Raw genomic sequence first — 21,916 nt, 5'->3', positions numbered from 1 at the left:
GGCAGCCATCTCCCCTGAGCAATTCTGGCAAGTGCACTGGATTCCAGGAAATATAAATAACTACCCAGCCATCTGGAACTGTTCCTGGGCTGGTCAGCAAAGGTCTCTCCCAGGCTCTGCCCTGTTCCTGCTGGCTACTCAGTGCCAGTGCAGAGAGTATCAAGGGGGTGGCACACTTCCCCACCAGGATCCAGAGTCCTGCTCACACCTCCTGCCAGAGACCACCTTCATTCGATGCTGGAACAGGCCCCTGCCTCCAACACAAGGCCAGAGCCACACCAAGCCAAGAGCTCACACCAGATTGTGGGACGCTCAACCCCTTCCCCGGGCACCAGCAAGGCTCCCAGGTGCTCAAGGAGAAGGACAGGCAAGAACAGACCTCTCACTCCATCATATGTCACTTTTCTTCATTTTATTCTTTTATTTGTACAGCTATATTTTACAGAACGCATTAATGCAGTTTAGACACAGCCCAAACCCTGTCTCCCGAGATTGTTTATAACACAAGCATGTAAAATAAGACAAAAAAAAAATCCAAAACAAAAAAATAAAACATTCCCCCACTAAAGAGTTCCACCAAAACTCCTTTTGCAACATCAGGCTGTACCTTGAAGAAACTGAGCTCAATATAGTCCATACACTGAAAACTTCCATTGAAAAGAAAGGCACCGTGCGAAACCACATTTTACATATATACAGACTGAGAACTAGAACAAAAAAATTACACTTTATTATTATTTTAAATTCCTTCTGCAGCTTTGTTGGTTTAATACACACTTTTTTGTAAATTGTAAACCTTCACTTGCAAAAAAATACAAATACACTGATGCATTTAGACAAAATATTTTCTTACTTGTACAGATGCAATACTTTAAAATATCTCCTTAAGTGCTCTATCATAATAAAGATTCTCAGAGTGGCTTCTGCCTGCAGAGTCCAACTGAGCCTTTAATGCATTTTATATATTTTTAATATAGTTTTTTTAAAGGTCTATATATATTTATTTTATATATATATTTATATATTTATATCTATATATATTTACAACTCTGCCATAGATTCCTTCACCTTTGGTTAAAAAAGTTAAAGCCCTCTCTTTAATAGCATACTTTCTCTTTAAAAGAACACACATTTTGCATACAAAAGAAAAAAATCTGTTCCCATAAATCAACATTACATTCCTCATCTTTAAACGGCAAAGGCTGTGAAGGTTAGACTCCAGAGTTTATCAACACTCCACTGCACAGACATTTAAAATGACTATTTTTAATTTTTTAATGTTTTATTTACAGTAAGATCTGAATAATTTTATTTTTTCTTTTTGTTTCACATAACTGGGAAAAATAAAACCCGTGTATTTGTAAATTTTTTTAAAATTTCTAATGTTTTTCCACCTATCTGTACTATGGGTTTAGAGGCACTCCATCATGTGATGAATATTTTTTTCTTTCTCTCTCTTCTTTTTTTTCTTTTTTTTTCCTCTTTTAAAGTGTTGCAAGTATCCTTTGGACAGCTTCTCCCCCCCCCATGCCCCCCAAGACGACCTCCTCCTGGGAAATCCTCTGCCTTCAGCAGGCCTTGGGGAGCTCCGGAGGCACCTCGCTGGCCGAGATGCGGTACTGCACCTTGGTGTTGGTGATGGCCCCGTGCTTCTGCCGCAGGTGGAGCCGCAGCTGGCTTTTGTGGCGGAAATGCAGGTTGCACTTCTCACACTGTGGGGCGACAGGCAAAGGCAGAGGGTGTGAAACGCCACGGCAGGGGACACGTCCTTCCCCACGGGCCACCAAATACCTGCTCTCCACCAGAGACCCGCGGACACTGCACCCACTAAACAGGTGGACGAGGGAAAAAGTGGGAAAGCAGTGGGAGGAGCAGCACGTGGGGGCCCACCATCCCAGGCTTTCAGCAGCAGATGTTGGTTTATGGGATGCACAAAGGGCAAAGTCCCTCAGGAGATGACTCTGGGTCTGACAGACATAACACCAAGCTCCATATCTAGGCGATCAAACCAGCTACAGGGCTATTTCTAGAGCTGCTTTTGACCTCTGTCAAGCTGGATGGCTCCAGGACGTTTAGATGTCAATCCCTGCTTGGATTCTCTCTCTAGTAGATGGTGAAAGCCAGGAAAGCCCCAGCAAAAAGCTGGGAGCCCCCAGGGCTGCAAGCAAGGCAGGACAGGCTGCTTGCTGGGTGTGATTATCACCATCAGAGGGGAGCTCAGGCCAGGCTGTCTGCTCCTTTCCCCCATCTCTGCACACCACAGGCAGCTGTAATTTAAGCCATAGCTATTTGAAGAAGTGTGACCTTCTTCCAAATGGGATGGAAGAAAAGAGCAACTAAGATGTACCCAGCTTGGGCTGCATGTCAGTGTTTCCAACATAGCCACGCCTGAAAAAATACCACATCAGCATCAGCTAATGCCCAGGAGGGAAATGGGGCACGAGAAGCAGGGATGTGACCTTGGTGCAGGACCTCATGAGGCTGGCAAACGGCATTAGGATGCTGCAACCAGCCCATGTGAATGCCCTCACATCTTCCCAGCCCCCCAGGCTTGGCAGTATCCTCCCCCAGCCCAAGCTGAGATTCCCCACCAGCAAAAAAAGCAGGGCCACTCACATGATACGGTTTCTCTCCTGTGTGGATTCGGAGGTGACTTTTGAGGGTCTGCAGGTGCCGGAAGCGTGTGCCACAGATCTCACAGGGGTACGGCTTCTCTCCGGTGTGAATGAGCACGTGAGCACGGAGATGGGCCACCTGCAGAGAGCAGCTCTGGGTCAGGACAGCCCCAGGGAAGAGGGCATCCCACTGGGAGCAAGGGTATCCCTGTGGGAATGGGGTTCTGCCCAGACATCTTTTTTGGTCTATTGGGTTCCAGCTGGGAGTCAGGGCCATGTGTCTGAGGTCTGGTATCTCCAGTCCTTAAGACCAAACGGAGCAGAATAGCTACAACCAGCAGTCAGGCTTCCTTACTAAGCCAAACTGCCCCCCTCAAACCTTAAGGTCCATATCTACCCCATGGCACCATAGGAAGAGCTGCTCAAGGTAGCAAGCTGGGCCATCATCAGCCTCCTCCCTGCCATGAGGGATCACCAGTCTTGGTGGTGAAGATCTGCCAGTCTTGGGCAGAAGCTCTGCCTACACCCCACCTCCCCAGGGACTGCAGGTCCCAGAGGCTACACATACCTGGACAAATCTGGCCCCGCAAGTCTCACACTTGTAGGGTTTCTCTCCAGAGTGGATGCGTGTGTGGGTTTTCAGGTTGGCTGGTCGGTTGAACTGTGCCCCGCAGATGTTGCAGCGGTACGGCTTTTCTCCTGCAGAGCCCAAAGAAAGGGTGAGGGATTAGCTACAGGTGTGTTCAGCACCCAGGATCCGTGGTGCCCCCCAGAGCTAAGTCCCTTCAGGTGCCAAGCCCCATGGCATGAAGCACTAGCCCTGACTCCTGTCCCTTTTGGAGATGGCTGTGGACAAGCAGCATTGGTCAGGGTGTCTAGAGAGCAGGGTGAGCCCAGCAGGTAGCTTTTCTCTTTTGGATTAGGAGCTGAGGCCTTCAGGACAAGACAGGAAGTCAGGCAGGTCTGCCACCAAGGATTAACAGCATCGTTCCTCCTTATCCTACATCTCCCTACAGCTGTTAGTAATCACCCTTGAACCCTGCCCTGGCACTTGTGTTGTCTCAGTCCCCTGCACAGCCCTCCTGGAGCTCAGCTGCGACTGCGGGAATTTGGGTCTAATTCAGTGCAGCAGCACTGAGTTGTCAGCCCAGACTTTCCTTCCCCAGCTTGTGGACTGGCTTTTGACATGTTAAGCATTAAAAGCATGAAATAAAATAAGCCCTAGGTTTGTCAGCGAATGACTAAACCCTTAATATCCTCTTCCTTTCTCAGCTTTCATTGTGCTGATTCACAGAGTCCATCCATTCACAGATTTTCCCATCAGCAGAGTTTATGCTAAGCAAGGTGTGACCTGGATTTCTAGGATGTAAAAATAAATCTCAGACTTCTCCCTAAATGTTCTGATTATTTTTAAATTTTTTTTTGCTTAAGTCTACCACAAAGTTACCTGGAGGCTGCACATTTGCTCCCAGCTATGCATTTTGCAAGACACCTTTAAAAATAGTGGTGCTCAGTGCTTCACAGCAAAGGAGGTTGTGTTCCACCCCTGCTGCAAGGGCAGGTATCTCCCCCACTCCCAGGCTTGGTGCTCTGTCCAAGGGCTCTCTGGCTGTGCCAAGTAAAGCACCTTGCTCTTCCCACCAGGGACAGCTTGTGACACAGAATAGAGGATGCTGCACCCGGCACAAACCCAGCCATAAACACCCACATGCTCACCAACCCACAGCCTCCCCAAAGCTGTCCCCACGGCCAACACTGTACCTGTGTGGACGGTTTTGTGGCTGGCGAGGTTCCCCTTGTAGCGAAAGGAGGCCTGGCAGCGGTCGCACTTGTAGGGCTTGTCACTGTGGACTTGCAGAGAGTGTCTCTTGAGAGAGGCCTCCTCGGAGAACCGGCAGTCACACTCGTTGCAGAAGAAGGCTCCGTTCTCTGGGAGGGCAGAGAGGAGAGCAATCAGATGGGCAGTGCATGGGCCACCTTCTTTATAGGCTATGGGATGGATTTGGGATGGAGGAGAGGGGTAGCCAGAGCAAGCGTTGCAACAAGCAGCCAAGTGCAGATGTTCATGTTCAGTCGTGCTTGCACCGTGCTGTTACCTCCTGACCTTGCGCACACAGCAACAACATGCGTTTGAGAGAGCAAAGTCACCACGAGCCCTCGTTTAGAGCTCTCTCTTTCCTTTAGTGACACACAGGCTGCTTCCAAGAAGCCAGCATTTCACCTGGACATCTTTCAGAGAGGTCCATGAAAGCACTCAAGTTATCAGGCATCCTCTGAAGGATGCTCAGCTCTGGAGCAACTCCTGCACCTTTAGAGGTCTTTAACCTTTACGTGTACAGAAGTCTGCCTTGAGCTTGGGAAGACAATCACCACCCAAATCACAAGGCAGGTTCCCCCACTAGGAGGGTGCCCAACTCTTAAATGTTGTGTTGAGTGTTACCACAGTGAGGTTCCCTCCTTGGATCCCTGCCCACACTACAGGTGGCAATGCTGCATTCCCCCTCCCTGAGCTACAGGCAGATGAGTGCACAGATACCTGTCTTTGGGCTTGTGGGGTTTTGCAACAAGATTGCAAGCCCCATTATCTGTATTTCCCCAGATGTGCATACTGGGCTCCCTGATAATAAAGATATCATGACGGATGCGTGAGACATGCCAGCTTGCCCAATCCCCATTACGGTCATTACATCTGTCAGGCTTGCTCTCCTGTGGTTCTGGTGGGGTGGGGTGCACTTGTTTCCTGTCCTTACCTGCCAGGTTTGCAGCAGGTGACTAACACCCTGCACAAGGTATCTGGATGGTGCTGGGGAAAGGGAGGAAGGAAGCAATTCCCATGTGCATGTGTCCCTCATATGCTTGCACACAGCTGGGCAGACACTTAAGAGAGGGCTGTAAAGCACTGTGGGGTCCACCAGCATCAGGGACAGGTCTGACTGTGTGTTTGATCACAGGGCACTCAGTGATGGTTTCAACTGCTGGTTGAAAAAGATGACCACAGATACGAAACTCACCGCAGCTGGAGTCAGAGTATTCAGACTGGGTTTCCCCCATCTCTTCTCCAAAGTTTGAGCTGGGGGTATGAAGGCACATCTCAGTATGTTGTGGGGACTGGCAGCCACAGGAGCTGCACTTCAATGAATGCATGTACAGTGGGGACTGCCCTTCGCTGCTCCGAGGGGACCCATCCCGGGACCTGTGGAAGGACAGCAACGTACACAGCCGTGAGAAGGCTCTTGCTGTGCTCCATACCAGACCCTTGTTTGCACCCCTCCCAACACAAGGGACAGACGTGTTTTTTGGGGACATCTTTGTGGTGAGATGCACAGCATAGCCTTGATCAGCAACAGGTCCCTAAGCCTCAAACCTTCAGGTGCCCATCACCAAATGACCTCAAATGTCTTTAGAAACATCCAGGTCCAGAGGATAGCATATTGTTCCCTGACACTTTGGCCACTCCAATGCTTACAGCCAACAGTAAAGCTTGAGGCATAGGGAGTCTGGTGGAAACACAGGCTAGGCAAATCCAGGCTCCAGAAATCATCCAGAGCTGCCAAAGTTACCCAGGGATTCACAACCCAGTGTTCCCAGTTCCTTTGCCAGTCCAGGCTGGCACCACTACAGTGGGGATGGTGGGCACTCAGACAATGTCACGAGCAGCTCTTCACCAAATGCAGGGGCTTCCATCTGCTCGTGACCGGACTTCCCAGCTCAATGCCACAGATATTTCACACTTGCAAACCCTCACCAACAAGGCAGGAAGTCCTATTTCTCAGGGGGGAGGGATATGGGGGTGGAAGTCTTCTCACCTGTTAACAATATTGTTGAGTCTGCTTGCTTGTGGGATAGTAGAGTCTTCACCATTCACGCTTATCTTGGTGGGGGATTGCACATTGAGATGCTCTGGCTCCATGGACTGCTGGCAAGTAGACATGGGCACGTAGGTGCGAGGAGAGAGGGTTCCCATCTCGTTCTGGTCAGCGCTGTCTTGCTTGGTGTTCTGGTTGAGAGAGTTGAGGACAATGAACTTGTACTTCTTCCAGTTGCAGGCTTTGGGGTCTGTGGGGCTCTTGGTGAAGAGGGAGCTGGAGTTCTGACCGATACGGGCATTCTTGCTGCTGCTGGACTCGGTTGGCGAGTTGGGCTGACAGTCTGACTTCTGTGGGCTCTGGGGGCTGATGAGTCCCTTGCGGTCCAGGGGTGTGTTGGTGGGCTCAAAGTGTTGGCTGATCTCGTCCTCTGAAGAGGTCCGCTCCTCCTCTTTGGCCACTTTGTCGCAAGGGAAGTAGGGATTGTTCCGGATTGAAGGGATGACAGGTTTGGGCCCAGAGGCCACGCTGTAGTGCATGTCACTCCTGGCTTCCTCAGCAGCACCTTCTTTCGGAGCATAGATGGTGGCGTGGCACATGTTGGCAGAGATGTCGGTAATGGTTCTCACGTACTCAGTGGGGATTGTCCTGGAGCTGTCACACGGCAGGATCCTCTCCTTGGGGAAGGCACCTGCCCTTGAGAGTTCAGAAAGAGGCATCCTCATCTCCCGCAACTCATCATCCACCAGGAAGCTATTTAGAGGGAGAGGGCTGTATCCGTGGTAGGAAATGGGGGATCCAGACAAACTGTTGATCAAGCCAGGTGCAAAGGCCCTCCCATTGCAGAGGGACCCGTTTTGAAGAGGCATGCCGCTCTCCGAGACATCCCTGCTCCGATAAGCCATCACTTCTGGGTGGCCTAGCATCCGTCCAGCCAAAAACTCTTCCCTTGGGGTCTTCACAGCAGACACCATCTCTGCTTCACTGGAATTCGGGAAAACAGGAGAGAGACAAAGTAATTTTCAGCCCGGAAAGATGCATTTGCAGATACTTTGTCAGTTCTTCCCCTGCCCACCCAAACACACAGTCCCAGGCTCTTCAAAGTTCACCAAGGGCACTCACCTAGACTTGACAAACCTTCGGCAGGTGTCAACCACGTGCTCCATCTGCAGGTAGAGTGCTGTGGCCATCACAGCCATGATATTGTTCTCCCTCAAGTTCAGGCGGGAGGTATACATGAAGTCCAAGAGGATGCAAAACCCCTCAGGGTTAATTTCAGGGTCCAGGTTGATGACATTCAAGTTGCACTTGAGCTGGTCAGTGAAGATGCTGTAGAAGAGGCCACTGCAGTGGGGAGACAGTAGAGAGGACAAGTGTTATGACAATTCAAAGAGAAAAAGGAGAATTTGTATGAAATCCCTGAGTACAGAGGGGTTTGAGAATGGGAAAGGAGGAGGAAGAGGCAATTACAGAATTCCCTGAGCTTCCCCCTTATTATCAAGCTTGGTTTCTCAGCTTAGTAAGCGTCTTTTGCACTGCACTTTTCCCAACTGGAACAGCCTGCTTTTAGATCTCACCTGCTCAACAACTCCCCACTGCCTCCATTTAGTAATTCCCCAGCTTTTTTGGTTTTTTTCCATTGTTGTTCTTACTACCATCCCCTTCCTACTATGACTCATTTCTTTCAGAAGCCTCTTGAGGCATACACACACAGCACACACAGTCTTAAACCAGAAAAATAAAAAAAAAGGAGAAATGTTGCCAAAACATTTTTCAGATATTTTAATAGTCAAAGCTTGACTTTTTGAAATCTTCATACCATGTCAGCAAGAGAACCTGGAAGGCATTTGCTGTAATTCAGTTGGGCAATAGTGGGATATTAATTAGCATTTACTAGGAAGGAACTCCAGCAATCTTAGGAGCTGGAAAGGGATTTTGGACCCCATCAGGCTTAAAAAAAAATAAAAAAAAAGAATTAAGTAAGGTGGGTGCAGCCAGCAGTCTGGAAGCCAGGGAGGAATAGCTCTAAAAATAGCGGTGGCAGGGGACACCTCGGTCACAGAGGACTCGCTCACCCCAGTGAGCATCCAGCCCTTCCTCTTCTATCCTGTCCCTGTGGCACATTTGTGCTTTGCCTTCAGGGATGTGCCTCACATCTGCTGTGCTCCCGTTGGTCTCCATGGGCTGTGTGTGGGCAGATGTGGGCACACAAGGAGAGAGGTGAGGGCAGCACACTGGAGGGAAGTGGTCTCAGCTCTAATCCCGTTACAGGTACAAACTTCTTGGCAGCCCCTTTCAGTTCTGCTTCTCTGCCTCTGTTTCTCCATGAATCCCACAAGCCCTCTCAGGACTGCAACAGTGTGTCTGGAGGCCAAAGCCTGAGGGAGCAAGAAGGAAGGCAGGGAAGGGCCCTGCTCTCACCTGCAGGCCATCAGGACTGTTTTGTGGGCTCTAAACTGCTCCCGGTTCACGATGATGACAACATCAGTTAGGATATCCCGGCTTCTAAGGCGGTTGAGATTGAGGAGGACGTCGCTCGCGTGGCGGGTGAACTGGATGCAGCTGTCTGCCGGCGAGGCCATCTTGAGTCTGCGTGAGACACAAGCATCAGAGGAAGATGAGAAAGGAGAACAGCCAGGCAAGTACTCTAAATCCAGGGAAGAGACAGCTGCTTCTCTAGGACATGCTCAGATGGCCATCTGCTCCTGGTACGGGCAGCACCAGCTCCTTGGTCCCAAGGCAAACAGCTCTGCACCACACCAAGCTCTTGCCAGGCTGCCTAGTGAGGTCCCTGAGCCGATAGTGAGACCTGGCATGTCTCATCCCACCCAGCAAGCTGGTGGGGGAAGGCAATCAGACCTTCCTGAGGATTAGCTAACCATCATCTCTTTCTCCCTGCCTCACCCATGGCAGCCCCACCCCAGCCCACTCAGGTTCATCTCCACAAGCCTTCCAACATAGCTCCTAGCCTTCCAACCTCCCTCAGGAGCCATCCTCCTCACCTGTGTGATGTCTGGCTGTAAACCCAGCCACAGGAATCAAAACAAGCCTTAAGGTCCCAACTGAAGTCGAATTATTTCAACATCTAGAATATCCAGCCCACAGTAGAACACCAGCCCTCACCCAGGAAACTACCTTCCTACTCCCAAGTGGTGGCCACTCTGGAGAAGACCTGTCCACAGTTTCCCAATTAACTGGTGAGGAGTAGAACTCATCCAACCTGCTGGGCTGCTACCCACACCATGGCCCAGTCCCTCCCCGTGAGCAAGGTTCACATTAGTCGAGGAATATGAAGCCTTCCCCCAACACAGCACCTGCTGACCCATCTCAGAGATGTCCTCCCAATCAGCACCGAGGATGGCCCACATCTCCCTGAGGTTTGGGCTGGAATATGCATCTTTCGTGTCAAATTCTTCCACAATCAATCCCCTCCCCTACTCCTGACTCCTCCCTCCCCAGTGGCACATGAACATACAGCAGTTTCTACAGAGCAGCTGCTCTCCCAAAAACAAATTCCAGCTGGGTCTAATGAAACAGTTCATTAAGGAAAGGGGGAGGGAGGTTAGGAGGGAAAGCAAAAAATTTAAATTTACATACCCAATGCCTCAATTCACAGTCCAAAAGTTTCTTTCAAACCTACAAATAAAGCACAAGAAAACAAACACCACATTAGCTGGTAATTATGAATTGGCCCTGGCAGGTCACAAGGCTGCTGTTTCGCTCAAGTATCAGTTGGATAAAAGCTAGAGATAACAAACCTTCTACTCTCCAGTGAGGTTAACATTTGTTTCTTCTGGTACAGTACATTCTTATCACAACCACAGGCTTTGAGAATGCAATCATAGCTTCTTCCACACCCTCTAGCCCAAACCATGGGCGTATGCCAAGGAGATTTTCATTTCCATGACTCAGGAACTTAAAGGCAGGTGGGGAAGGGAAGTCAAGCAAGAATTTTCTCACCACTTCTTTCGGAGATAACTCTTCCTCTGCCAAGACTGAATTCCTGTCCGGTGCCACATTCAAGACCCATGCCGTACTCCCAGCACCTTGTTAACAGGTATGACATACACACAAACATCTGCCACTCTGCTCAGAAACCCACATGCTCCAGCCACTGGTAAAAACGCCCTGGGATGGGATTGCTGAACAGATTTGGGAGGATATAGGCATCAAGTACCAAAGTGACTTGGCCAGGACTGCAAAGGAAGCAGTGGTGGAAACAATGAGGACGCAGAACAAATGCCCCTTCCCCTTGCTGCTGCCAAAGCCTTCCCTTAAACCACAAGCTGTGTCTCCAGGCACTGGCTTCACCAGCAATGTAGCTGGGGCAGAACAGCAAGGAAACACAGGAGTTAATTGCCTTCCAGAACTCATACTAATCCTCCAAAATTTACTTAAAACCAAACCAAATTTACTTGGCACCAATGCAGGAAGAAGGTCCTCAGGCAGTTGCCCCAGCAGCTAGAAGCACAATTAATAAGTGAGCCAACAAACCCCAAGACCTTCATCACACTATTTTGAGGACCAGTCCCCAGACTATTAAGACTGCCAGGCGCTTGCAGAAAGCCCAGTCATCCCTGTGAGGACAAGTGCTGCCTTCCCTCTCCCTTGCAGGAGATGTGCAGGTCTGGAGCCCAAGCTCCCCTCCCATCCCCAAAGCCACTGGGATGAAGAGATGAGATTTAAGGCAAGGTATCATGCGCAAAACCCAGAGGGTGTCTTACAGCTTTATTCCAGCCATCAAACACAAATCTTCAGAGCCGCTCTGAGCCTGGCCAGCTTAAAACTTTATGCACATACAAAAAGTGACTCATTTCCCAAATACTGCAGACTCTGACCTTTCTGTACATGCTCACTGCCAGCCACTCACTGCCGTCAATTGCAAGCCAAGGGACTCACAGCGTTCTGCAAGGAGCCCAGCACACATCCCTGTGTCCACATGAGCAGATGTGTGCGTTTGGGGCAGCTGGCTGGCACCCCAACCTCACCCACAGTGGCAGACATACCCTGCCAAGCTCTGGGGAGTCACCTCAGTGTCACAGAGGAGATGAGGTGACCCACTTGTAAACCAACAAAGTTACAAACAGCAAGATGAACGCTGCACCTGTGAGCATCATGCGAGAAGCTGCTATGGTCACCAAATTCCCTTATCCACAGCGAGGGCACAGCACTGCCCGGGGGGATACCCAGCTTCTCTCCCAGAGCTGGACCCCAGCACAGCCCCCTCCCCACCCTTCCAAATAATCCCTCCCAGCACAGCACTGCGTCAACGCCCACAGCCCCAAGAACTGGGCAGGTGCATCCCAAGCAGCTCCCGGCTGCAGGATGTGGGCATGCAAAGGGAAAGGGACTTTCCTTCCCCTCGCTGTGCTGAGTCGGGTTAACCCTGTCCCTTCCAGTCCCCACACAGCACCAGCTCTGGACCCCAGCACAGGAGGATACTCAGACCAGAGAGAACAGAATGGCAACAAGGACCAGAGACCAGTGATGGAGGGTCAGAAAAAAACCACTGCAGCCAAGCATGGTCTTTGCCATCCAACCCCCCTCAAATCCCATGAGGCTCCTCCAGGCTCAGTTGGGGCCAGAGCATCATCCCACACCCCCCATCCAGTTTTCCTGCCCAGTACCTTGCAGGTGTGGGCTCTCCAGCAGTGCTCGAGGTTGTGTGCCTGGGCTTGCTATGCCCATAGAGGAAGATCTGGAATAGGCGCAGGGCCCATTTTGGGGGTGGCCACACGGACTGTCACTGCTGTTGCCTTCCAGGAAGGCAATGGGTCTGCCCCAGTGGTTCAGGGAACAGCCCTTCCCTGCCGGCACCTCCCCGAGAAAACCCATTCCTGGAAAGGAGCCCAGTGCTGGCTCTGCCTTCCCTGCAGCTCAGAGAGCATGGGGAAGGTGCACCTTCATGTGGGGCAACCTCTTTCAGCTCAACCCCATGCGAAGGGGAGACCCTCTCTGCTCACTTACCCTAGGGCAGAGGGGACAACCAGGGACTTCCAATCCATTTTTCTGCCACGCCTCTCCATTCATCTACTCTCCCAGTTAGAGGAAATCCCTTTTCATCCATCCGCCTCCCACTCTGCGCACAGCGACGAACTCCTTGCTCCCCTATTCTTTTTTGCATGGGGAATACCCTGTGGTCTTAGCCCTTCTCCCACCCCCAAGTGCATAGCCAGGGAGGAGAGCACCAAAGACTTCCCCCTCCCTGGGCCCCAATCTCCTACCCCTCCAGAGCCTGCAGCGCCGACTCACTCACATCACCTTAGAGGAGTGGCTGGGTGAAATCTTCCTTCCCCACAGCCTCATCCCACACAGTGCTCCGAAACTGCCCGCCCAGGGGAAGCTCCATCCTGCCCTCCTCCTCCCCCAGTCCCTGCACCCTGCAGGGTCCCAGCCCCATGGGAACATCCCCACTGCCTGCCAGGGCGTGCTGCCAGCTGCCTCTCCACCCTGCCAAGGAATGCCTGGTTTCTCCAGAACAGGCATCAAGGGGACAACCAAGAAAATGAGGTGGGGTGTGGGTGGCTCCCCCAGCATAGCCATGGGTACTACATGCCACAGTGAAGAAGATGCTTTTAGCTGGGGGTGTGTGAGTGCCCAGCTCAGCTTTCTGCTACCATGCAATCCAGAGGCACGAAGTGTCCTTTAGCTGTCACAGCAGAGTTTTATTAGTTTAGTAGCTTCTGGTGAGTGTCTAGGCCAAAACGTGGCTGGGTTAATAATAACCCATGAAGAGACTGAGAGAAGTCCACAGCGTCAGCACAGATCAAAAGCAGCATCACTAGTGCAAGCCCTGTCGTATTTTCCACCGTACCCTTCCGTGAGCGGATTGCACTTGCTCTATCGAGCGGTCTCAATCTGATCCAATTTCCTGCCAGCAAACAAATGTTTCTAGGAAATGCAATACATTATCTGGACGGGTTTATTATCAGCATTTGGAACCAGGAAAACTGCATATTTTCTCGAGCGCCGCAGGGAACTTTATAGTTCATACTTCAAAAGAGGTTTTAAAGGATTGCCCTTGAAAGCTGGCCCAGCTCAAGTCTCCACATTGTTTTGGTCTTTGCAGAAGAAAACGCAGAGGAGGGAGGGGGTAAGCACGTTAAAACTGGCTCCAGTGTTTTCCTACTAAAAAGGACTCCCCTGCCCTCTACGGAGCCAAGCTCTGGCTGTGAGGCAGCAGCAGTGCATGCCCTTGGGAAGCAAGGAGTCGAGCCTTCCTCAGCATTTCAAACGACCCCAAGCAATTTGGCACATTAATTTTTCAAGGGAAGGCAGGAACCATGTCCTGGCTCAAATCTAGGGAGCTACTCCAGAGAACAGAAGACGGACTCTGTGCCCTGCCAACGCTGAACCCCGCACTGAGATGCCGACCCGGCAACAGGGTGCAGCCGGAGCTGGGTGTCCCCAGCAGCTGAGCTGGGTCCCTGGCCCCCCTGGGCTCCCAGGAGGTGTCTGATCACCCCTACCCCACACTGGAACAGAAAATTACCAGCTGGCACCTGACCCTCCCTGTCTCTGTACTCCTGGGGCTGAGGGTGGCTCAACTCCTTCTGGCAGTAAGGAACTGCTCTGGCATCCCGCCTGGATGGGATGAGACACCCCCTTGCCCCTATATTTAACCAAACAGATTTAAGGAGATGCTTTTCAGAGGGTACCTAGTCCTACAGGACACTTTCTTCAGGACCCATTCAGAAGCCCCTGTCCTGCAGGGTGCTTGTTCCAAGCTCCCTCCTCCACAAGAAGGGGTCCAACATTCCCCATGGGTACCCGGCACACAGCCTAAAAGCAGCAACTGACCAGGAGAAAGAGGGGAAGGAAAACAATATAGACCAATAATTTCCTACCCCTCTCCCAAATGCCCCTAGTTCTCTCTCTGGTTTAGATGGGAAGCTCCACTGAGATTACTGGTTTTAAAGTAGTCCTGAAGACTACATGCTTGCTCCAATTTGGGGGTGTGTGTCTTTTGGCTGCCATCATCCTGCAGTGATGAGAACACATAACATAAAGCTCGGATTTAAAAAAAAAAAAAAAAAAAAAGAAAAAAAAAGAAAAGAAAAAAGGAGGACTACATTTGCAGTCTAAATTTGCAGTCTCAAGGAGCTTACTGGTCAGATGCTGACTTTTGGATACTGATCTAACCAAACTGCAAACTGTGAACTCCTGAGGTTTGCCAATGCCTGCTGTAAACATGGAAACCAAGTGTCACTTTTTGCCAAACAGAAGAATGGTTTAAAAATAGATCTAGAGAAGAATACAGGCACTCGGCATACAAGGCTCCTGTTTATAGACTCCCATACTACTATAAAATGGAGAAAGAGGTTGTGAGCACACAAGCAACTTTCCACCAAATTTAGATTTTACCAACTTCTCAGAAACCTGAAAACAACATTTCAGGCTCCAGCTGAACCAGTAAAAGCTCTTTGAAAGAAGTTCCCAGCCCAGGTATTACAGCACATGGACTAAAACAGGCATGAAACAATTCTTAAGCCTTAACACCATAAACATATGAAGATATATAAGTTGCACACTAAGAAATGCACCTCCTGGTTAGAGCTTTGTTTTATTCATCTATAGACTTCGTAAAAAGATTTTCTTTTACATGGAGAATCCAAATAAAATGAGAGGACAGTCCTACCACACGGCACTGGCACACAAAGTTTTACCACCTGTATTTGTATGGGGTTTTGAGAATAACGTTACTGTTTACTAAGAAAAAAAAAAAAAAAAGTGCTCCAAACCCAAACACTACTCCTACAAATTCATATTGGGTTGCTGCAGCTGGAGGCTGAAAGCTTTCCCCGATCCAAAAAAAAAAAAAAAGAAAAGAAAAAAAAAAAGAGCACAGCTTTACAATACATCCTAAATTAGGCAAAAATTCAAGGGCAGATTAACACCACAACTCGGAAAGATTTTCACATGTGATTTCATGACCAGACCCAGAGAGAACTCCATATGGAAATGTCAGTGACTTTAATAAGCACTCGGTTGTTTCCAATTAGGCTCCTTAAATAAGTTCAGTGGCATCCAGAGTTTCCTCTGCCACCTTCCTCCAAGCTGGCAAGCATTTTTTTTTTCTTTTTTTAACGAGCAGTTAATAAACATGTTCCCACTCTCCCGAGGCTGCCGGCCCCGCCAGCCCCACGCGGAGCGGCGAGAGGTGACACTAGATGGCACCAGTTCGCTTTGCTGCAGGAACATTTTTCCCCTTGGAAAATAAAACACCCCAACCAAACCTGGAAAACATATAATTTTGTCGATGTAATTCTGTTTCTCTTAAAACGCATCTGAGCAACATTATTTTTATGAGCTTTTCCAGCCTTGTTTTGAAAAAACTTAATGTTTCTGCTAGGTTTATTTTTGTACCATCTGACAGCCGGCTGAATCCTCCCTGCACTGCAAACAGGGATGTCTAAAAAGTGTCACAAAGACTTTTGACAGATTTTTTTTGTTGTTGTTGTTTTGTTTCTGGGGTGGGATTTGTAAGAATCACTTCTCATTCCAACTTCTTCCTTCGCAATAATAACTAACCAGTTAACCTCCACTTCCTCTCCCAATATTGACTCAAGACAGTCAGAACTGAGAGAGATTGGAAATTGGAATTGAAATGCATCTCAACAGATCTTTGATCTGTTTTGCCAATCAAATTTGAACAAGAGATGAACTCTTCTTACTGGAACACTGTAAGAATCCATTCTTCTGGAAAATTTCTGGACACCTTTTGAATATTTTAATGGCTTGGTGATATGTTTCATGGGGCAAAATGTTTACCATCTATAATGCGAGTTTTTAAACCTGCAATCCCACCCCTAGTAGAAAATAACAGAATCTCTGGTTCTGCCTCCCTATGCATATATAAAGAGAGGATTCCCCTAAAATATTTTTAGAGCAATTTTTGAACTGTAACCCCCTCAAGGACCGGAGGAAGGAGCCTGCATTTGCTCCTAAAGTTCTTATCCTTTAAATCCTTCAAACAGTATGGCAAATAATAATTTTTAAAGCATGTAAAAGCTCGGAGAGAAATCAGTAAGATTCCCAGAACAAATAAGGGCCTGATCCCAAACCTGGCCCTGCTGACACTTCTACTGGCACAAGTAGGAATTTGGCTACAGAGAGAGATGTTGGACCAACACAGCAGCTTCTCACTGAGCCTCATCCGCCTGTCCCCAGTCTCCCCTCGCACTGATCCTGTGCCTACTGAAGTCAGTGGAAAAAACTAACCAGGGACGGGTTTGTTTTCGTTGATTTTGACTCATGATTTTAAGCCCAGATTTGCCTCTTCCCTGGAAATGCAACAGGGGGGTCGAAGGCAGCTTTTTAGGCACATCTGAGAGGCTGCCGCGGATTTTTCTAAACAAACGCCTTGCTTTCTGTTTCCCTCCTTCCCAAGAGGCGATTTCATAACATTTCATACTGTGACTTTGCAAACTACAGGCGGGGGGGACGGCGGGGAGGTGGGGGGGGGGGGGGGCGGGTGGCCGGGAGAGGTCGCTGCCGTCCGACCACGAAAGTTTTCATAACAAAGTTGGGCTTTTTCGGTTTTGTTTTGCCTTTTATTTTTAAAGGGGGGGGGGGGGGGGGGGGGTGGGGAGCGTAAAAAAAAAAATAAAAAGGAAAAAAAAAGAAAAAGAGCACACAAGAACACGCACCTAAAAAAAAAAAAAATTTAAAACCCCCAACAAACCAAAACAAATAGCGCTCTCTCTTCCCCGCCCGCTCTCGGCGGTTTCGGGGGCGCAGCGGCGCGGGGGTTGCGCGGCTCCCCGCGGCCGTTCGCTCCAGGAATGGCGTGTGGCCGGGGGCCAGCCCCGCGACTGCCGGCGGCAGATTTACGAGCGCCTGTCCCCGCGCCAAGTCCGCCGCGGTAGTAAACACAGGGGAAGGGCTGCGCTGGGGGCAGCGGGGGGCTCCGCACGCATCGCGCCCCGGACTCCGTCCCTCGCATGGCTGCGCTCCGCTTCCCCCGCCCGCCGCCTTCCTCCGGGCGAGGGACCCTCGCTCCTCCCCGCGGGTGGTGGTGGCGGTGTTGTTGTTATTATTATTTTCAGCGTGATATTCGGAGTCACTTCATACACTTTTGCCCCTTCCCGAGTTTTGCATCGCGGCTGGGTACGCGGTCGGCAGCCGCCCCGCACGCACCGTCGAGGCGAGCGCGGTCCCCGCCGCCCCGGGCCGGCGCTCCGCGGTGCTCCGGGGCCGGCAGGCGGCGGCGGCCGAGCCTCCCCGCGGGCTCCCCCCTTCCCCGGGCAGGGAAATGCCGCAAGTCTTCTCCATCACCACCCGCTCTTAGCCCGGGGCTTGACAGATCACGGCGCAGCCCCGCCACAGGTTGCAAAACGCACCAGCCCTTCCGTGGTTTCACCGGGAACGGAATAACAATAATACTGCTTTAATAACAGAAATAGAGAGAACGGGGGGCTAATGCGGAAAGGCCGGTGCCCAGTGCCGCCGAGCCCCCGCGCTGCCGCCAACCCCGCTCCGCGGCGGCTTCGTGCGGCCGCGAAACGACGACAGCGACACAACACCACACACCAAAAAAAAAAAAAAAAAAAAAAAAAAAAAAAAAAAAAAATCTAAAAAAGAAAAAAACAAAAAAAAAAAGGCAAAGAAAAATAACACACCCCGAGCGAAGGATCCAGCCATTGAGAACGGACCCCGAGTCACGCCACAAGCCCGGCGGCCGCCGGCGCCCGCCGCCGTCCTGCGCCCGCGGAGCGGCTGCAGGTGCAGAGAGGAGCCGCCGCCGTCCTCCCCGTCCCCACCCGGCCGTCACGCGTGCGGGAAAGCCAATAATCCCAGATAACCGATAATCCCCCGGAGAGGACGGCGAGGGGAGACACCCCCACCCACCCCGCTCCCCTCCCCTCATACACGCTCCCAGCGTTAAAGACATGCAGGCACCCCTATTTCCCTAATTTTTTCACGCTTGACAGCGGGCAAGGCAAGAGGGGGGATGTGTATGTGAATTAAATAAATAAATAAAGCACGGGAAAAAATGAAATTGAGATGATAATAATAATAGTAATAAAAAAAAAAAAATAAAGGGCACCTGCAGCAGGAAAGGAGGGGAAAGGAAAGAGGAGGGAGAGAAAAAAAAAATGGGTAGAAATATATAGAGGCGGCTCCGCGCCAAGCGTCGGAGCGGGGCAGGGAGGGAAAGAGGAGGGAAAAAAAATGGAGAGAGGAAAAAAAAAAAAAAAAAAAAAAAAAAGCGAGCGAGAGAATTAAAGGGTAAAATCGGCCGCGGCAATAGAAGCAGCAATCACCTGGTCTCCGGGCTTTCCTAGAAACTCCTTGCATCACCACTTCTAAGAACCCCAGTTCTAAGAATCAACAGAGCCCAATTCTCGGAATTTGAGCTGCGGACTCTACCATCGCTCTCGGCATGGGGAGGGCCACGGACCTCCCCCCTTCGCGCCTTCCCCGCCGCCGCGGCCCTCCCGGGGCGCGATCCCCCCCGGGAAGGCCGCCAACGGGGCCGGTGGGGGGGGGGCGCGTATCCCGGGGGGGTCTCGGCTGCGGCGGGGGTCCCACCGGGTCGCCCCCCGTTCGTCCCTCTCCGCGTTCCCCCCCTTGGCCAGTGGTCGCGCCCGGGCGGCGGGTCACGTGGCGGCGGGTGCTGTCGGTGACGTGGGGGCGCGCGGGCGCGGAGCAGCGCGCGCGGCGCGGACCGAGCAGCGACGGCGGCGGCGGCGGCGGGAGAGGAAAACAGGGGGTCCCGGGCACGACTCCGGGCGGTGCAAACACACATCCCACCCCCCCTACCACCACCATCCTCCGCTTCTTTTTTTTTTTTTTTTTTTTTTTTTCCTCCCAACCCTCTCTGAAAAAGAGCGAAGAGATCTTGGAAAAAAAAAAAAAAGAGTTTTTTTTTTTAATATATATATATTTTTTTTTAAAATTATTTTCTATTTTAATATATTTTTTATTTATTTATTTTGGGGCGGGGGGTCACTTTCGCGTTTCTAAAACACCCTCTCCCCTTTAAAAAAACCCCAAGCCAACCAAACAACCGAGCGAGGAAAGCCAGGAGCCAGCTGCATTGTTCTGGATTTTTACTTTTTTTCTTTAATAATTTTTTTTCCCTCATTCAGCTCTTGTTTTTTTTTTAAATAATTTTTTGCAAACAGCCACACTCGGCTCAGGGCCTCCAATGGGATTTACTCTTGGGGAAAGAAGCTTTTTCCTTAAAGACAGTTCCCCATGAGCCCCCCATATTAGTTTTTGGTTTTACTTTTAATTTCTTGCTTTTTTTCTTTTTTATTTCCTCGCCAGGATTCTCCAGACCAAAAAAAAAAAAAACAAAAAACAAAAACAAAACAAACCCAACCAAAAAGATGATGATTTTGATGATTTTCTCTCTCTGTTTTTTTTTTTTTTTTTTTTCCCCATCCGTGTTCTCTTTTCCTTTCCAGGACTCTCAAGTGGTGGGTTAATTCTGTGTAGCTGTTTTGTTATTGTTGCAAAATAACCTGTAAGTCTATAAATATTCTGCTTGTATGGATTTGTTGGACTGTGCTGGGGATGCAAAATCGCTTTGGCTTTTCTGAAAAGGGATTTTATTTCTGCACTTTTTGCCTCTTGCTGGGCAAAGGCCTTTGCTGGGAGGTGGGAGGGGGGGAATAATGCAAAGCCTTGGCAATCAGTGTCTCGGGTGGGTTTTGCAGGGGCTGCAGAGGGTGGGGACATGACACCCCAACCTCCCCGGCTCCTCTGTGGAATTGTAGCTCCCTGGGTGTAAATCTGTGGAGATTACTGCGTCTGTCCCCTAGCCTTGCGTGTTTATTTCTTGGGGGCCTGCAGCAAGGGTTGGGTTTGGGGGTGGTTCAGATGGCTCATTTTGCTTTCCCGGTCGGGTTTTTGGGCTGCGAGCTGCCGGTCGGGGTGGTGGGGAGCAGGGGAAGGCACGCTCTGGGCTGTGAAGGCATTCCCGGGCCCTGGTGATTAATAGAAATCTGTTTACGAGAATAACCACCGCAGGTCACGGTGCCCTCGGTCCACTGGCGCAGTTGCTCGGAGCTACTGATTCCACCACTGGCGAGCCCACGGAGCGGCCACCTTGGACGCAAAGTCCCCGGGTGCTGCCTTTATTTTGATTTCTCAGCTGAGCTCTTGAACCGAAACACTTTAAAGCAAGGAGGTTGGAGTGGGGTGTGTGTGGGGGGGGGGGGGGGGGGGAGTAATAAATTAGGAAGAAAGCCCTTCTGGCTAATACGACGCGTCATTAAAAATAGCCCGGTGGCAAGACAAGGATGGTACTCCCGAGACACTTGAGGTGGTACAGATATGCTGGAGAGGCGGCTTTCCTGTAGTTAAAATGCAATGTGGAATTCCCAGGGAGTGAGTGCAGCTGGAGCTGTGTGACTTGTGCCACTCCGATCCCGGCCCCGGGCAGGGAGGGGGCTCCCAGGTCTGCAAGTGACCGAAGGAGGGACGAACGCAAGAGAAGCAACTCGGCTCCAGGATTTTGATTTGTTTGGATTTTTTCTTTTTCCCCAGCAATGAAATCCAAAGGAAGGGGATTGTTGCGGGCGGCAGATCCGTTCCGTTTGTCATTTTTCTGCAGCGTGTGACGCTTTCGCTTTAGCCGGAGCCCAGCGAGCCCGGCGCCCGCGGGACGCTCGGGAGCAGCAGCGAGAGGGCTGCCGCTTGGGGGATTTTTGGTGGAGACCCGAGGTCGAGCACAGCTTCCGTTCAAGTAGCGCTCTTAAGGGGGAGATTTCTCACTCTGCCTGGTCACAGCCAAGCCGGGCTTTCATCAGAGTTTCCATCCTAACCCACTTCGTTACGGGGACATAGGGAGAAGCCAGCAGCATCCCTTTCGGACTGGGAACTGGGTGGCCTGGGTGCTTTTGCTGAGTTTTTGGCCTTTCTGCTCTGGTGTCCTACCTTCTCCTACTCCCTCTCTGTCACTTGGGCCCCGGCTGCAGCTACCCAAGGGCTCCTGCCACCCGCCTCCACTCCCCACTGCTTCCAGCTGCCCCCAAAAGCATCAGTGGTCCCTGTGGTGCCTTGCTGGGGACTTCAGGGAGCTGGGGATGGAGTCATTTCCCTGGGAGCCCTCTCCCACCATCGGCCAGAGGGATCGTTGATGCGTGAGGCCTTGTCACCCTCTTCCTTTGCCTGTCCCAGCTCTGGGGACCAGCACGGCAGCCGCTGGCAGTGGTAGTGCCTGCCAGGTCGGCAATGTCGTGGTGGGACAGCTTCCCCCGCCTCCGCAAGCCGACAGCAAGTGGCTTCTCTTTGGGGGAGAACGGTGGCCCCATGGTGTGGAGGCTCGCTGGTGGGGGTGTGCAAAGCCACGAGCAGCCCCCATGTCGGCCGTGGGACGTTTCTCAGCGGCCCCGGGCTCGGCGTGGCTCCTGCACACCCACGGGGTGCCTGTGTGGCACGTGGAGGAGCTGCGGCTCGGCCCTGCCTGTGGGAGGCTGTGGCAACCATGCTGGGGGACCAGCCCCACGCACCCCTCTCTCAAAAACACCATCTACGCTGCAG

At 51.0% G+C, this 21,916-nt stretch overlaps 1 protein-coding gene across 1 annotated transcript; it reads right to left on the bottom strand.

The window, feature by feature from the left end:
- Positions 1-393: 393 nt before the first annotated feature.
- On the bottom strand, positions 394-18,748 carry BCL6 (BCL6 transcription repressor). The gene is made up of 10 exons (XM_032119623.1): positions 18,688-18,748; positions 10,019-10,057; positions 8,843-9,010; positions 7,544-7,765; positions 6,422-7,405; positions 5,627-5,808; positions 4,377-4,544; positions 3,184-3,314; positions 2,617-2,754; positions 394-1,712 (listed from the first exon to the last, which is right to left on the bottom strand). Exons 3-10 carry the CDS (start codon positions 9,001-9,003, stop codon positions 1,569-1,571), a joined length of 2,130 nt encoding a protein of 709 aa, XP_031975514.1. The 5' UTR covers positions 9,004-9,010; positions 10,019-10,057; positions 18,688-18,748; the 3' UTR covers positions 394-1,568.
- Between the last annotated feature and the right edge of the window lie 3,168 nt (positions 18,749-21,916).

This window comes from Corvus moneduloides, chromosome 10, assembly GCF_009650955.1.
Source record: "Corvus moneduloides isolate bCorMon1 chromosome 10, bCorMon1.pri, whole genome shotgun sequence".
Taxonomy (NCBI): domain Eukaryota; kingdom Metazoa; phylum Chordata; class Aves; order Passeriformes; family Corvidae; genus Corvus; species Corvus moneduloides.
Note: the sequence above shows the minus strand (reverse complement) of the source record. Positions and strands in the feature narration are given on the sequence as shown.